Raw genomic sequence first — 16,078 nt, forward strand, 5'->3', positions numbered from 1 at the left:
AGGTCAATATTTGAAACTGCAAGGCTTTGGAAAACCAGGCCCTGTGAAGTACATTTGCTTTATGCATACTCTACAGTTGTCCTAAATGTCAAATGAAGAAAGTGTTTCAGGAAGGGATTAGTGAAAAACTGGGTCGAAAGTTGCTGAGTCCAGTCAGTTGCAGTGTGAGAATCGCCCTTTATGTTTAGCCAGGTGCAAGTTTTGGTGACCTTGACAGGGACAGCTTCATTGTAGGGCTGGGTGTAAACGTCAGACTGGAATGAGTTAAAAGAATGGGAGTTGAGGAGGTAGAAAGTAACTACAGACAGCTCGTTTGACTAGTCTTGCTATAGAGAAGACAGGAAAGACGGTATGATCATAGAGGGGGTGTGAAGTCCTTGAGCAGATGAAAAGAAATGGGAGAACTGGTGCCTGGAGGAAGAGGGTGTCCCTCAGGACCAGGTGTAGAGCATAGAAAGTGTGGTTACTGATGGAGAAAGGTGGTAGAAAAGGTAATAGATGTTTCCACAGACATTTTTTTGTGTGAAAAAATTTATGAGGTCATTTCTTAGAGGATGAAGGATGGGTTGTTTGGGATTTGAGGAGATTTTAAAAAAATGTGTGGAATAGTTACCTGGAAGAGTGGGAAACTAGATTGATTGGGGATATTTAGTAGGATCATCAGGCAAAACTGAGGATGTACTTCAGTTTGTGGTCATATATTAAAAGCAGTGGCTCTCAACTAGGGGCAGTTTTGCCTCCCAGGGGACTTTTGTCAATATCTGGAGCCATTGTTGGTTGTCGCAACTTGGTGGCAGAGGTGACGCAAGATATGTAGTGGGTAGAGGCCTGGGATACTGCTGAATGTCCTACAAGGCACAAGAAACCACTTCCCCTACCCTGCCACCCCAGCAAAGGATTGTACAGCTCAAGTGTTAATAGTACCAAGTTTAAGAAAACTTGATTCAAAGTGGTGCTGATCATTGTGTTTATGAGCTTTCCTTCCTTCCTGTCTTTCTCACTCTGTATTAGTCCATTTTGTGTTGCTATGACAGAATACTTGAGACTGTGTAATTTGTAAGAAACAGAGTTTTACTTGGCTTATGATTCTGGGACAGTCGCATCTGGCACAGACCTCAGGCTGCTTCTACCTATGGCAGAAAGCAGCAGGCAGCCAGCAGGTACAAGCAGATCACATGGCAAGAGGAAGCAAGAGAGAGAGAGGGGAAGGTGCACGGGTCTCTTAAAAACGAGCTCTCGCGGGAACTAATAGAACGAGATCTCACTCAGGCCCACCTTCCCCAAGGAGAGCATTAAACCATTCATGAGGGATCCTCCCCTGTGACTAAAACAGCTCCCAACACTGCCACGTTGGAGATCAAATTTCCACATAAATTTTTTGGGGGACAACACATCCAAACTCCATCACACTCCCACCCACAAATGTTTATTAAATTTGTAAGCTGTGTGAAGAGAATTGACACTAAACAAATTCAGATCATGGTAAGTATGCTGAAGGAGTAAGTTGGGTGGTAAGGTAGAAGATAATGGGGCAGCAGGTGCAACTATTTCTGAGAAGGTTGGCAGAGAAACACCTCTCTAAAAGTAGCGGCACTAGAGACAAGGCCTGAGTGATGAGAAGAAGCCAGCTGAGGGGAAATCCTTGGCATTAGCATGCTAGGCAGAGGAGAAAGCATTAAAAAGTGTCTTGAGCTCAGAAGAGGAAAATGAACCAAGAGCATCTCTTAGGAAGTTTCTAGAAAGATAAAGGAAATAATAAGTAGCTTACGGTTCTTTTTCTACTGGCTTCTATTATTCTGTAAGGAAACCTCTTTTCAAATTTTTTATGGGAAAATGGTCTCATGTATCTATTAAGTGCCTTTTCTTAGCTTAAAAAATGTATTCCACAGACTACTGGCCAGGAAGAGTGTGTTCCTTTCCAGATAAGTTGTCAGCTTTGAAACAAACATCTAACATAAGAGTTTATAGTCACAAAATTCCACCACAAGTAATACAGACTCTTGAAGTAAACTATGTCTGGTTTCTGTGTGCTAAACATGTATTAAATTTCTTCTTAGCTTAGTCAGAATTTATAATATTTAGTTTAAATCCAAGGATTACAATGAAGAAATAATTTGAAAGAGAATTCTTTAGCTTTTTCCTCCTAAATTGATATATAATTAGTGCTTCTAAAACACTAGTAGTATTTTGGATCAAGTTTTATGTATCTGTTGAAAAATTTTTTATTTCTTTTAATGTCTTTTATATATCGACTTTATTTATTCATCTCAAACTCAAATCTTATGAGTCAGAACTCTTTTAGATGTAAGTGGCAGAAATACAACTCAACTAAACAGGTAAAAGGGATATTTATTAAAAGAAACTAGGATATCTTAAAACCAGAAGAAAATCAAGCAACTAAAGTGAGAGAAATGGCAGCTAGAACTTGGGAATAAGTAGAATTAGAAATTAATGACACCGGGACACTTTCCATGACTCTTGACTGCATTCTGGCTTCATTTTTTTGCCACATACCCCAAAGCCTCACATTTCACAGGCTGTGCTACTGGGAACAGATTCTGGTAGTTCAGTTAGGTTGCTCTGCTAGTTGGTCTACTAGTTATAGCAGCAAATAAACTGTCAGGCATGGTGCCAAATGTTGTGCTTGTATTAATCCATTTAATGACTTTAGGAATGCTCTGCACGGGGGGTTATCATCATGCACTTCTACAGATGAGAAAACTGAGGTATGGAGCAGTTAGGAAACTTGACTAATGTCACAGAACTTTGAAGTGTGGCACAGCTAGGTTTCACACCCAGGCAAGTCTGGTACCTACCAGAACTGACAGTTAGCCAGTATATCGTATTAGTTGAAATCAGTTACACTGGGGGGAAGGAGTTTTTGTTTCATTTTTGACCAAGTTAAAATATGGCAAGATAGGGTTTTAATTTTTTTTGTTTATTTCTGTGAGAGGAGAGCTGATAATGTTATAATAAAACTGTTTTCAGATCTTTGAAAAATTCCATGAGTTTTTGTTTAAACAGACATGCGTGATATCGGTTGCCTACACAGCATCTGTCCTATGTGCTGTACGGTAGAGGGAATTTCTGCATTAGACAACAATTGTGCTGGATTAGTGCTTCTCAGCCAGGAGTGATTTTGTACCCAGGGGACATGTAATATCTGGAGACATTTTCGGTTGTCACAACTTGGGGGCGGTGATGGTGGGGGGCGGTGGTTGCTACTGATATGTAGTGGGTTGAGGCCTGGGATGCTGCTAAATATTCTACAATGTGACACCCCCCACTCCCACCCCCCAAAAGAATTATCCAGCCTAAAATGTTACTAGTGTTGAAGTTGAGAAACAACTGTGCTAGATAAACTCAGCCATTTTCAAACTAAGTGCCTGTGTATGGGATGAAGAGGTAAGAAATTCTAAATTACTGAGAACTTTGGAGAGTGAATAGGTCAGGACTAAATATGAAGCAGTGGTGAGGAGTGTAGGATCACATTAGGCTGGGGTGCCTGGAAAGAAGGACTGAGTAGTGGACAAAGTGTGCAGAAGGGGCTGTAGGAAAGCAGAACAAACTTGGCTAGTTCCACCATTTTCCCTGAGGGTGGATTACGTGCACACAGGTAAAAAGGTAAGGAAAGCTGATCTCTCCCTTCTTCCTCCCTCCTGTGCCTGATGATGGTCTCTTGTTCATAGGGCGTAGGGCTAATTTTAGGACAGCATTTCAACAATATTCTTGACAAAAATGGGCTTTATTCTGATTTATAACATTGGTAAATTGAAGGCCCTTTCTTCAATTATTTCTTTGTTAAAAGAGATAGAGCCATTGTTATTTTTAAAAAGTTATTCTGTGATTTTGGATTATAACAGCCAACATTAATATAAGTGCTTTCTGTGTGCCAGACACTGTGCTGATTCAGAGCTTAATCTCACTGAACTGTCATAATAATACTTTAAGATAGTTATTATATTATATGTTTTAACAATCAAAAAAGTCCCAGAGAGGTTAACTACCATCCTTAAAGTCAAACAGCTAGTAAACTAGAGTTGGGATTATGGTTTGATTCCATAGATTAAACTCTTAACACGAAATGATGGGCTGCTTTTTCCTGTTAAAAACAATTACAGTCCTTTCTCATCACATATTTTCCATTTATAGTTGCAGTTTTGATATCAGTAGGTTGTATATTTGGTTTCAGTTCTTGTTAGTGAAAGAATTTATATATGTTTGGAAACAGATATTCCATATATATTTGAAAGCTTTTAAAAATTAAAGCTGTAAAATATTCTATTTCCAAATGTTTTTTTCAGAAATCAATTGAATAAATTCAGTAACCAATTTGAGTAATTGGGTATGATTTTAGGAAAAATGATTTTCTTTTCCTTAAATTTAAAAGCTTAAGGGCCGGCCCGGTGGCGCACTGGATAGTGCGCTGCTTGGGAAGCGCAGCAGCGCTCCCGCCCGAGGGTTCGGATCCCACATACAGACTGGTTCCCGCTCACTGGCTGAGCGAGGCGCGGGAGCAACACCGAGGTTTGCGATCCCGTTGCCGGTCCCTGGTCCGGTACGGGGGCAACACTGAGGGTTGTGATCCATTGCCGGACACGGAAAAAAAAAGACAAAAAAAAAAAAAAAATTTAAAAGCTTGATTCCTTAAAATTAAAAGCTTGGTATTATTAAACTTTTTACAGATAAGATGAGATATTAAATATTTCCCTCTTAGCTTTAATCTCACCTAATATATCTGTGTAAAACATTGTACAAAATTAGACTATTGAAATTCTGTGTAATAGAAATATTAGTGTAAAAAAGAAGCTAGATCTCTACCTCTCTCATTGGGGGAATGTTGTTTCAAGGGAGAGGGACCATTCAGTATTTATCATACCTGTGAATCAATTAGATTGCTTTCAACATTTTATAAAAAATGTGTTTCAGTCCATCAGACTTTGACCTCTAATGCCAATAACTGTTACACGTATGTATATATTTCCTTTCTGGGAAGCTTCCAGTTAGGAACATGTGCCATCGTCTGGGAGTAGGTGGAGGAAGGGGGAACAGCACAGGTGACCAGAAGTGCTGACTCTTTTCACACTTCTTGTAGTGGGGGTGAGTGAGAAGGTGTCTTTTTTTGTTAATAAAAATATTGCTACTTTAATGTTTGTTTCATTTACATCTGCCAGCAGCTCAGTCTTTGGAGAAAAAGTATTGTAGTTGGAGGAGGGGAGGGTGTGGATAGCTGTGATGACACAGTTAGCCTTCCCTGTTGTTCCTCCAGTTTCCAGGTCTTAACCTGGTTTCCAGGATGTTCCTGACAGCAGCTTCATCCTCACTGAGTTATGACATATTCTTGGGCAACATTTAAGCCAGTGCCTTATTTTCACTTTTTTTCCCTCTGCAATCTAAGTTGTGATAATTGCTGGCTCCCTATGTGTATGTTTGCTGTGTTAACTTTTAAGTTACATACCTTGTATAGTTAAATATTAAATTTACAAGTTTAATAATAAAAGTTTGATTGATCTTAGGAGATGTAAGATGTAAGAAATACTGGTTTATGTGTGGTAAATTTTTTAAAGTGGGTCATTAATTAATAACTTCCTTTTGTCTTTAATGATTAAACGCAGCTTGAATAGTATCTTCTTTGTATTCCCAATAGGGTTTGATTCTGCAAAAATAAACAATAATGGTCTTGATATTTACTTATTTGAGAAATCTAGTTTTGCTGTTAAGTTCAGAATATATACCTCAAAGATTTTAAGGAGTAGCACTAACAGATATTAATCAAGTGTAAATATTGCAAATTATATGTAAAAAAATCTAATCTTTTTTACCATCTTACTTTTATGTTACTTTTTTGATGTGTGGAAAAGTGGGACACTAGCTGTGAACTCAGAGCCAAACATGCTTTTGTTGTTCCAAATTTTCAATGCCAGAAGCATATAAACCTGCACCTGTTGGTATTTATGAGCAAGCCAGCCTTTGCCAAATCCCAGGCCTCTGCTTAAAATTTTTTACTGGAACTAAATGATGTTGCCATTTTTATTTTTAGGTTTGCTATGCCAGCATGGGTAATCTCATTAAGGTGCTAACCAGGGACATAGACCACAATGCAGCACATTTTTTCTTGGATTTTGAAAGTAAGTCTCTTTAGCCCTTCACAGCTGGTGCGTAATGGTAAAGGTGAAAGATAATTATACTCACACCACAGTGAAGGCCAGCCAGAATATTTGTTAATGAAACATGGGACTCAAACAAAGATTGCATGATTTTTTATTTCTTTATCATAGGCAAACATCACCATCATATGTATAATTCTTTAGTTTTTCATTTGCTAAAATCATGTTGAGTCTGTAGCCAGTGCTGTCCTTTCATTAGTCCATGAAGCAAGTAGCCTTATGATGAACATTCTAATAGTATGCTTTAGTGACTATGTCAATCTGTTTGCTTATAATCCTATAATTTTATTAAAAAATGAGAATTGTGCTGCATATCCAGAATCAGTACTTTAAATAACCTCTACAAATCATTGATAATCCAAAATTGGTTAGAAATATATGCTGTGTGTAATGGCATACAGAAAGTAAGTTTTATATTCTGCTTCTTTAAGATGAGATGCGAAGGTGAACTGTGGCCAAACCTTTTAATATTACCTTTGAAATAAATTGTTCTTTCAATGCTATACTAACAAGATTACGTGTGAGTAATTCTTGATCAGAAATTTCTTTTTCAGAATACTAGCACTATTGGAATACTTAAAGAATTTTTCATTATAAGGCCATTAATGAAACTTGTCTTGGGAGAGTTTTGAGAAGAATTAGAGCAACACTTGTGCCATGTGTACAGGAAAACCACATTTCACCTCTAGGTCCTACATATCAACACCTTGAGGACCCTGTTTGCTGTCTACCAGAGCATTCTCTGGGTAACCTGAAGGACGAATTCATGGCCTAATGAACGTTTTCCCTGTTGTTATTTTTTTTAAAGTAAATTTTGGATGTTCTTTTTTATAAAGGGATATTTTCTCTTTTCTCATTCTTGTCTTGACAGGTACCTTAACATGGGGAATCTTCTTAAAGTTTTGACATGCACAGACCTTGAGCAGGGGCCAAATTTTTTCCTTGATTTTGAAAGTGAGAAGATGATTTTATATCTATTTCTCTTTGCCTGCAGTAGACTGCGTTTGTCTTGCACTAAATGAATGTTTCTACTTCGCCATCTTTTTTAACTGCTTTGCATGACTGAGCTATGAATTGTTTGAGTAAAATTTCTGGTGCCTTCTAGAACTGGAAGTCATATTTTATAGATTAAATTATGATGATAAAAATGTCTTTTTGAATTTTTAGGAGATTTCATATCTCAGAGATTATTTTATAATTTGAGATCTATTCTCTAATGAAACATTTTTATGAAAAAATTTTGGTGGAAAGGACAAGAGATCTATTAATAGAAGCAGTATGTGGGGAAAAATTTTATTGTAGTAGAGAAAATTGATTAGGTTTTAATTACTGTATGTGAATATTGAAGTGTTTAAAGTACAAATCTGTTCATGAAGGCCATTCAGAGCTCAGTAATTTGGGCATAATATTAAAAGGTAAGTGTGAACCTAAATTATTTAACCTTCGCAGATAATTTGAAAAGTTAAAAAATTAATTTTAGGTATTTATTTCAGGAATTTATTCTTTTCTAACTAAATAAAAAGAAAAATAATGGGTTCACAGACCTTTAAGTAATTTGCCTTCTGTTTGTTTTATGTTGCATGACCTATTGTAATATGGTCTAAGAGTGGCAGGTAAGTGTCATTGACCTCAGTGCATGTTGCAGAGCTTTTGCTTTTTTGGCTGTTGGTATCGCTTTAGCTTGTCTGTTTGTCAAATTGAGAAAAATGATATTAAATTGGTGTTTTAGTGTGAATGTTGCTGTTTTAACTGATAGTTAGAAAATTGTAGGAAAGGGTGAAGAGCCTTTAAAAGGTTTTAAATCATGTAATCCCTTATATTTTTATCTGTGGTTGAAAAATTTGAACAGATTTTTAAATACTTAAAATTTAAGACTTTGTCTGATTTTAAGAACAAAACAAGCAAATCCCTTAAAATAAACCCCAAGAGAGTAATTGTCTTTTCCTCCAACTTCAGTTTAGTTTTTATAATTTTATATAACTCATTACATTTTATGAATCATTTCTATATTTTTTTCTTTAAACTAGGACAGTTTACATGAACACATCAATTTATAACTTATCTCTATTTTACAGAATAACTGTGGTCTCTGATATTTTTCTACTTTTATACATTCCTGTATATAATCTGTTACAGTGTGAGTACTGTGTGCAGGCTAGTAAAGAGTAGTAATGTCAATATCAGGACCATGTTCTATTGTTGGGTTTCTAGGGGAAAATGTTATTAGATGAATATTAGTTTTCTTGACCCTTCTCAACAATTTAACAGTGCTGTCTTAAGTGCATGTTTAGCATGAATTTTAATCAGCTTGGGGATGTTGAGCAGATTGCTGATTTGAAGATTATTCTTTCAGATGAGGCAGCTTACATTAGAGCTGTATTTTAGTTTATTTGCATCTGTTTCAAACTTGGTCTTATATATCTTTCTGCTATTCTGTTTCCATTTTCCTCTTTGTTTCAAATTCCTTACATTTGCATAATCTTGGCTTTGATATAGTCAAGATCTTGTTCAAGACTTGGCACTTGATCTTTTTATTAACCTAGCATTATGCTCTGGTCAAGTGGGAAGAATGAATTTAAATGTAGTATTTATAGATTATTTGATTTTGGCTTTCCGATCTGTGGAGGGTTGGATCATTATCCTTATAATTTAAATAGCTAATTTAGTGGCAGAAAAAGGTTAAAATCACTAACAAAAATAATAACCAGTAATGTAGAACTACATATGAAGTGTTAACTTTTTAAAGGCAGGTATAAATTTTAAAATATTTGTTGCCTATATCAGCCAACACAGAACTTTTGGTTTGACACTTACTGGTATGCTGTAAATGAAATTTAGTGAAGCATGCTCTATACCAGGCTAGAGTTTGCTCCTTGTTATTTCTTATTTAGAATTTTAAATATGTTTTCTTTGATTCTAATAACATTGGCTTTCTCTTAATTTTACCTCTCACTCTTTGCATATTTTTCTTCTTTTTGGAAATATACATTTGTAAAAGCCTACCTTATCATTAGGCTACTGTAGTGAACTTGGCCCATCAGATGTATTCTCTTACACTGTTCTATACCTGATTCAAAATTCCCAACACAGTTAATTTGCCAGTTCCACATTCTTTATATTGGAGTCATTAATACTACACTGGTTATTTCTAGATGCACAGCAACATTCAGGTCACCAGAGTAATTTAGTTATACTATTTCCATGATTCTAATTGGTTAAATCTAGCCCAGTATGTTTCCATAGTTGGGCAGCTATAGAAATAATTCCTTGCAGATATACCTGGCTTTTTGTATCAGATTGTATACCAATTAAGCATTCTAGTGCATTTGAAAAGTGATTTAATGCAATTTTATAGTTCATAAAATGAAGACTGTCTTTAAAGTAGATCGTTACTTCCTTAATTACTCTCCTCTCCCATTCTGTTTTTCTTTTCAGTTCAGTGTACATTTGTGGCTTGCCTCCTTCCTATATACCAGCCAATAGGTGCTGGGGATGCAAAGATAACTAAGATACAACCCCTACCTTCGGGGAGCTCTCAATACAGAAGGATAGATAGAAATGCAAACTCATAGCCTATATACCAGCCAATAGGTGCTGGGGATGCAAAGATAACTAAGATACAACCCCTACCTTCAGGGAGCTCTCAATACAGAAGGATAGATAGAAATGCAAACTCATAATTTTATTTACATAATTTACCTTCAAGGTGTACATCAGGAAGGTCATAGTTTTATTTACATAATTTACCTTCAAGGTGTACATCAGGAAGGTTATTAACTTTACCTAGCAATGAGTAGTTTGGGGATCATGATGGAAGGTGGTGGTGTTTGGGATTTTGGAAGGTGAATTAGAATGTTTCAAGCTAATGTAATGAAAGACACTGTGGAAAGAAGTCACATGGACAAAGGCCTTAAGGCATGAAATGTCATTCTGTGTTCAGTGAAACATTGTTCCTTAGATAGAGGGATTGTTTTCCTTAAATTACACCTATATGATAAGATATTATTTTATTTTACTTTTTTTGGTGGCTGGCCTGTCAAGGGAACCAAACTCTTGACCTTGGTGTTATAATGCTGTGCTCTAACTGACTGAGTAACCGGCCAGCTTTATTTTGATTTTATTTAATAATAGTTCAATTGAGATATAAGCCCAGAATTGCTCCATAAAATTTGGCAGCAGTTAAGCTGATTAGCAGCATATAGAAAGCACTGAATGAGGGCCTGTATAGCCTCTTATAGTTCTTACATTTTTCTGCTGTTTCATAACAACATTGTTAATTTATATCTCCTCCTTAATGACAGGTCTTTAGCCTGAGTAACTACTAGATCTTCAGGTTCACTAAATTCTGGTTCTTGGGAGAAGAGGGACTTTATTTTTGTGTCTCTTCCCAATTTTAGCAGAGTGCTTTGGAAATGATAGAAGTTCAGTATTTGTTAATTAAACTTGATTTATCTCCAGGTAGATCAAAATAGAATAATTAGAGGTAGTAATTTAAATGAGAAATAGAATCTATTTTCTCTGATTCTTTGTTACAGTGTCTTTCCACTGAATCATACATTTCTTCTATTTCTTGTGTCTTTTGTGTTACCTGTTTCTTCCCATCATTTAAAAATATTGGTACTCACTCTTAAGTCTGACTATTTTTCCATTTTATCTCTTGCATATTTTCAACTGCTTTTGCCCTATACTTTGAAATATCTTTATTCTGGTGATGTCTTTCCTATGTTTTCTAAAATGGATTAAAATATAATCTTACAAGATTATATTTGTTCAGAGATCAAAATGCATAATAGCCTCCTTTATTTCATGCTGGAGGCTTATGTTACTCTGCCTTCTCATTCATTCAAGAAATATTTATTATTGAAAACCTACTCAGTTTACGAACTGGGCCAGTGGTATGTACTATATACATTTTGGTCCTTGCTTTGATGAAACTTAAGGGATAGATTGTAAATATTTATTGAATGAATGTAAGATTAAAGGAGAAAGACCCGTAATCACAATTATAATTTTTATGTTGACTTGTTTTTTATTTTTTCCTTTCATAGCTAATCTTTGCCTTCTTTTGTATCATAATAACTTCAAATTTAGCACTTATTTTTAGTGACTCTTTTACTCTTCATTCTGTAGGAAATTGGCATGAAATTATTAAAATATTTAATTTTATCTTCAGATAATAAGAGCAATAGATACATGCCTTGATTTCCCTTGCACAGCTTTTAAAACCTAGTTTGATGAGTAATCAGTATGTCTGCTCTCAGTAGTAGATAGATTATTTCGCAATCAAATGAATGTCCTTTTGTAAGCTGGCTAAGTGGTACAGTTTTCTTGAGATAGGAAACCTGTTCTTTGCTATGAAAAATCAAAGTGACAAGTCTTGGTTACATTATATAATACCATTTTTTGAAAAAAAAAAAAGCTTTATCTTATACAGTCCTTTTTCTTTGCTAGTATTTCAACCTTTTGCATGACTTGCTGTCAGTAAAGTAGTGCTTTACCTGTCTGCTATTTTCTGTTTGTCTTCATTTCTACAGCAGTCTTCAGCAGCTTTCAAAATTATAAATGTGACTTTCCTGTGACAGTCTAAAAATGTTTAATCAGTGTGGTGCTGGGTGTTTTTCCCACCCTTAGGGAATATTCTTCTTTATTTTTAAATTTCTTGGTACTTATTAAACCTTTGCTACTTATTAACCACTTTCAAGGTCTATTTTAGTCTACTTGATAATGTTATGTTTGTATGTAAGTCTCAGTGTCACATTTTTATGTTAATAGCTAATCACTACACCAAAAATGCATAGTTCAGTATTTTCAAACTTCACAAATACCTTTGATATATAATAGATAGTTAAAATATTGTCCTTTGTCATGAATTCCCACTCCATAAATTCAAACTACAGTATGTGTCTACTATTGATGTTATGTCTGTAGTTCCTCAATTCCATATGAAAAAGTATAAAATAATCGTTTTTGCATGTAAAAAGTATTTTTCTCTACTGCATCTGGTGTAAGTATAAAAGTTATGAGGTGTGCTTTTTTAAGTGTATGTCCATCTTTTTGGAAAATATGGTCTGGTTAAATGTGAAAAAGTATTTCTGCTAAATGACAAGCTCTGATTTTTAAAAAACCTAATCATTTAGCTACAATATTAGTATTTGCCCCTAGTACAACCTTTGGACACAGAGTCTTTGTAATTTCTCAATTGGCTCTTCTGTAATTATTTTGTCATATTATTTTCATTCTAAAAAAAAAATACGTGATTTCTGAAAAGAAATTTGAAAATTAAGGGAACAGATATGTCAACAAATTCTTAAGTCGGCTTTGCACCTGAATGTTACTTTATAATTGTTGCTGTAGTACTGTTTTTGTACATTAAATTTAAAATTTGGTACTGTACTTGTTGATTAAAAAAAGTATGTTACCTATATTTGACTAGTTGGCAGGTTTAATAAGTGGGATTGGATTATGACTTGCCCCAAGCACAAAATAAACTTAGTTTTTGTGCATCTTTATTCCTAGCTTCATGTGTGAATTAAGTTTCTTCTTACATTTTCTAAGTGAAGGAATAAGTAGATTATTGTGTATTTGAGGGGAGATGAAGTAGATGCAGAATAGTTTAGGTATTTTTGTGCATCTTTATTCCTAGCTTCATGTGTGAATTAAGTTTCTTCTTACATTTTCTAAGTAAAGGAATAAGTAGATTATTGTGTATTTGAGGGGAGATGAAGTAGATGCAGAATAGTTTAGGTATTAGTTTTATGATCGATAGACAAAGAGATTTATCAGAAACATTCCTAATTAATCTTACAAATTCGGACTGCCTCCCTTTTCCCCAGAAGAGAATATAATAGCATGCAGAAATTTTGCCAGCATGATTCTTCTCTAAAACATGGTAATCATAATGTTTGTCATTTTAAGTACTTTATGCCTTATCTGTAGTGTTGAATGTGGTCTAATTGGAAAGATTTATGAAAAAGTTAGTTTCCTTGTGGAAAAAAAAATCAAATATATTTAATAAAAAAGATTTGTTCTAAGAGAAACAAATGACCAAGTTATTAAAAGCAGGATTTCTGTTAACCTCCGGTCTAGCAGAGAGAAATCCAGATTTAGTGATCCATTAACGTATGTTTTGTGGCTGACACCACAGGTGGTGAAAATGCCTGTATGTTTGTGTTCCTGATTATGCCTTTTATAACTGTAACTTTCCCTTTGTTTTTCTCTCACTCAGTCCCAAGTGTGCAGGAACTCAGTTTTCGCTTTAGTATTTCTACATGTCAGTAATAATATTGTAATGTTGCTTAGAGTGTATCTAGTTGTCAGCAGCTCAGTAAATCTGGAGCAGGAAAGTAATTTAAAGAGGAACTCAGTTTTCGCTTTAGTATTTCTACATGTCAGTAATAATATTGTAATGTTGCTTAGCGTGTATCTAGTTGTCAGCAGTTCAGTAAATCTGGAGCAGGAAAGTAATTTAAAGTCCTCTGCACAGGAATCTTGACCTTTCATTCATCAGCAGAGAAGTTCAGTGATACTGCCTTGGGTTTGGTCTTAGATGTATATATCCTCTCCCTTCCTTAACCTTTATCATCATACATGTTGAGACAGAGTTTAAAGTGATCCCTAGAAAAGAGAATCTAAAAACCATTCTTTTATAGGTTACTTTTTTAAATATAAAAACTCAACCATTAAAAGTAAAATGAACTTTATAGGAAAATAAAGTTTCAGTTTTAAATTATAGATGAGCAAGATATTTTAATAGGCTTTTATTTCTATTGCATTAAAATCATAACTGATGCATTTGCAGTCATCAGTGATAGTGATGAATATAGTAGAAAAAGTGACTAAAACTATCACAATTAAAATTTCCAATTATAATTCTGTTTGGTTTAATATACCAAATCATAATTTGTTTTAATTTACACTAAATATAATATTTGCTGTTCCCTTGCTTCTCTGTGATATTTATAAACTTGAGACTAGCTGTTCAAATATAGAACTATGGAGAAATCATCGGTCTTTTCTAAGAAGTGCAAAATTAACATCAAATAGAGTATAACTCATCTTTGAAAATTTGGATTTTTATGTATGTATTCTTTAAAAATTCATTTCACTGTAAATTTTCTTGTGCTTTCCTGCTATTTAGATGCCCAGCCTACAGAGTCTGAGAAGGAAATTTATAATCAGGTGAATGTAGTATTAAAAGATGCAGAAGGCATCTTGGAAGACTTGCAATCATACAGAGGAGCGGGCCATGAAATACGAGAGGTAAAGCACGTTCGTGCGTTTTGCAGTAAACTAAAATTTACTATATCCTGCCTCTTTTTAATCTGTTTTGTTTTCTAGATTTTAGAATTATCTATTTCATATTAAGCATTATATTTGAAGGAAGATTTCTTGGCGTTATTTCAAAAGTGGTTGCAGTGATATGAGGTTAAAAGGAAAACTGTTCCATAAATGTGTAATTAAGGTATATTAAAGAAAATTTTATTTATTTTTTGGTTGCTCTCACACCTGAAATTGATAATATCCATGGGGAGCTCTATTTATACTTTTCTCTTTTTTTGGAGAGAATATAATTTCTGTGGCTTTGTTCTGCCAGTCTGTTTTTTCCACACCTCCTAGGCTTCCTAGGAGAAAGTTGAAATCATCCTTGCAGTCTAGACCACAGACCCCAACACGCCCACTTCCCCACCCTGTGACCTTACACCTCAAAGAAAATATTTGGTGTGGTCTCCCTCAACTTCCCTCACCTAAACCTCTGAGCTTCCATCCATCTCTTTTTCCATTTCTATTTTTAAGAAGAATCTGCGTTCCTACTTCTTTCCAAGACTGACTTCTCTATTTTTGTTCTCCATCCAGTTCTGGAACTTTACTCTTATAATTATTCCTTCTCTTCATTACATCTTCCATCTTCTTTCTTTTAACTTCTTCCCCTCAGCATATACATACTCAGGTTTCCTGTGCTACCCAAGGAATCTCCACAGCTTCTGGACCTTAATCTAGTCTCTGTTTTCTTATTGCCATGTTTCTTGAAGGTAGCCTTCATTTCTTTGAAAGTGTCCTATATATAAACTTTTCTACATTGTACTTTCTTTTACTATTGAATCTTAATATGCTTCCAATTAAATTTATATACAGACTTTGTAGGAAACACTGTTTTTAAGGTAGGAAGCCTTCCCACAAACATAAGCAGAATAACCCTTCCACTGGGAAGTATTACAATTAAAAAATCCTAAGACTAAGGAAGGAAAGAAAGAGAAAGAGAGAACCATAATAGTGCCTTGAACTTTCAGAAGGAGAGAGCAAACCTAAGGATACTAGAAATGGGGAGGAAGGGAAGGAGTTTGGGGAGTGATAGGTCGGGCAATGGGCATAAAGAAAAATCGCTGTTTGTAATAATGAATATGCTAATAATAAATAATAAAAATTAAAAAAAAATAGTTAATGAGTGTTTCTTCAGTTTTCCCACCCTCTGCTTCTAGTAATTTTCTCTATAAAGAAATGGTGCAGAGGTCCTCAAGCAAGGACCAGTCTTTTGGGCTTATAGTTTGTATCCAGCTTGAGTTCTCTTTCAACATTTGGAGTACTAATGAAGGCAGAATAAAGTGCAGACACCAGAAGGTGATGATTCTACAGATGTTTTGGTGATTGACAGGATGTTTAGTGGAAGGAAGAGTTAAATGATGCCATGGTTTTTCTCTAGATTAGCATATGGTGGTGTCATTGACCAAGGGAAATTATAGATAATGTGAATTTCATTTCTGACCTCTCCTGCACTGGACGGCTGTTCCCTGCATGTCTTGCACATGCACCATTCCTTGCCTTTTTGTCTGGAATGCTCTTTCTTTTCCTTATGTTGTGTCCTTCTTTTAAATTTTGATAATCTTCTACTTCTTACTCTTTTGCCCTAGGACTTT

The 16,078-nt window shown here is 35.0% G+C and overlaps 1 protein-coding gene across 1 annotated transcript in view; it reads left to right on the forward strand.

Annotated features, from left to right (window-relative positions):
• Positions 1-16,078, forward strand: part of FAM49B (family with sequence similarity 49, member B) — an 88,737-nt gene that overhangs the window by 53,377 nt on the left and 19,282 nt on the right. Inside the window, exons 3-4 of the mRNA XM_008586383.1 lie at positions 6,041-6,128; positions 14,305-14,426. Of these exons, the coding sequence (XP_008584605.1) occupies positions 6,056-6,128; positions 14,305-14,426 (195 nt within the window). The 5' untranslated portion in view covers positions 6,041-6,055. The remainder of the gene's footprint in view (positions 1-6,040; positions 6,129-14,304; positions 14,427-16,078) is intronic.

Source organism: Galeopterus variegatus, unplaced genomic scaffold (genome assembly GCF_000696425.1).
Source record: "Galeopterus variegatus unplaced genomic scaffold, G_variegatus-3.0.2 Scaffold3970, whole genome shotgun sequence".
Taxonomy (NCBI): Eukaryota; Metazoa; Chordata; class Mammalia; order Dermoptera; family Cynocephalidae; genus Galeopterus; species Galeopterus variegatus.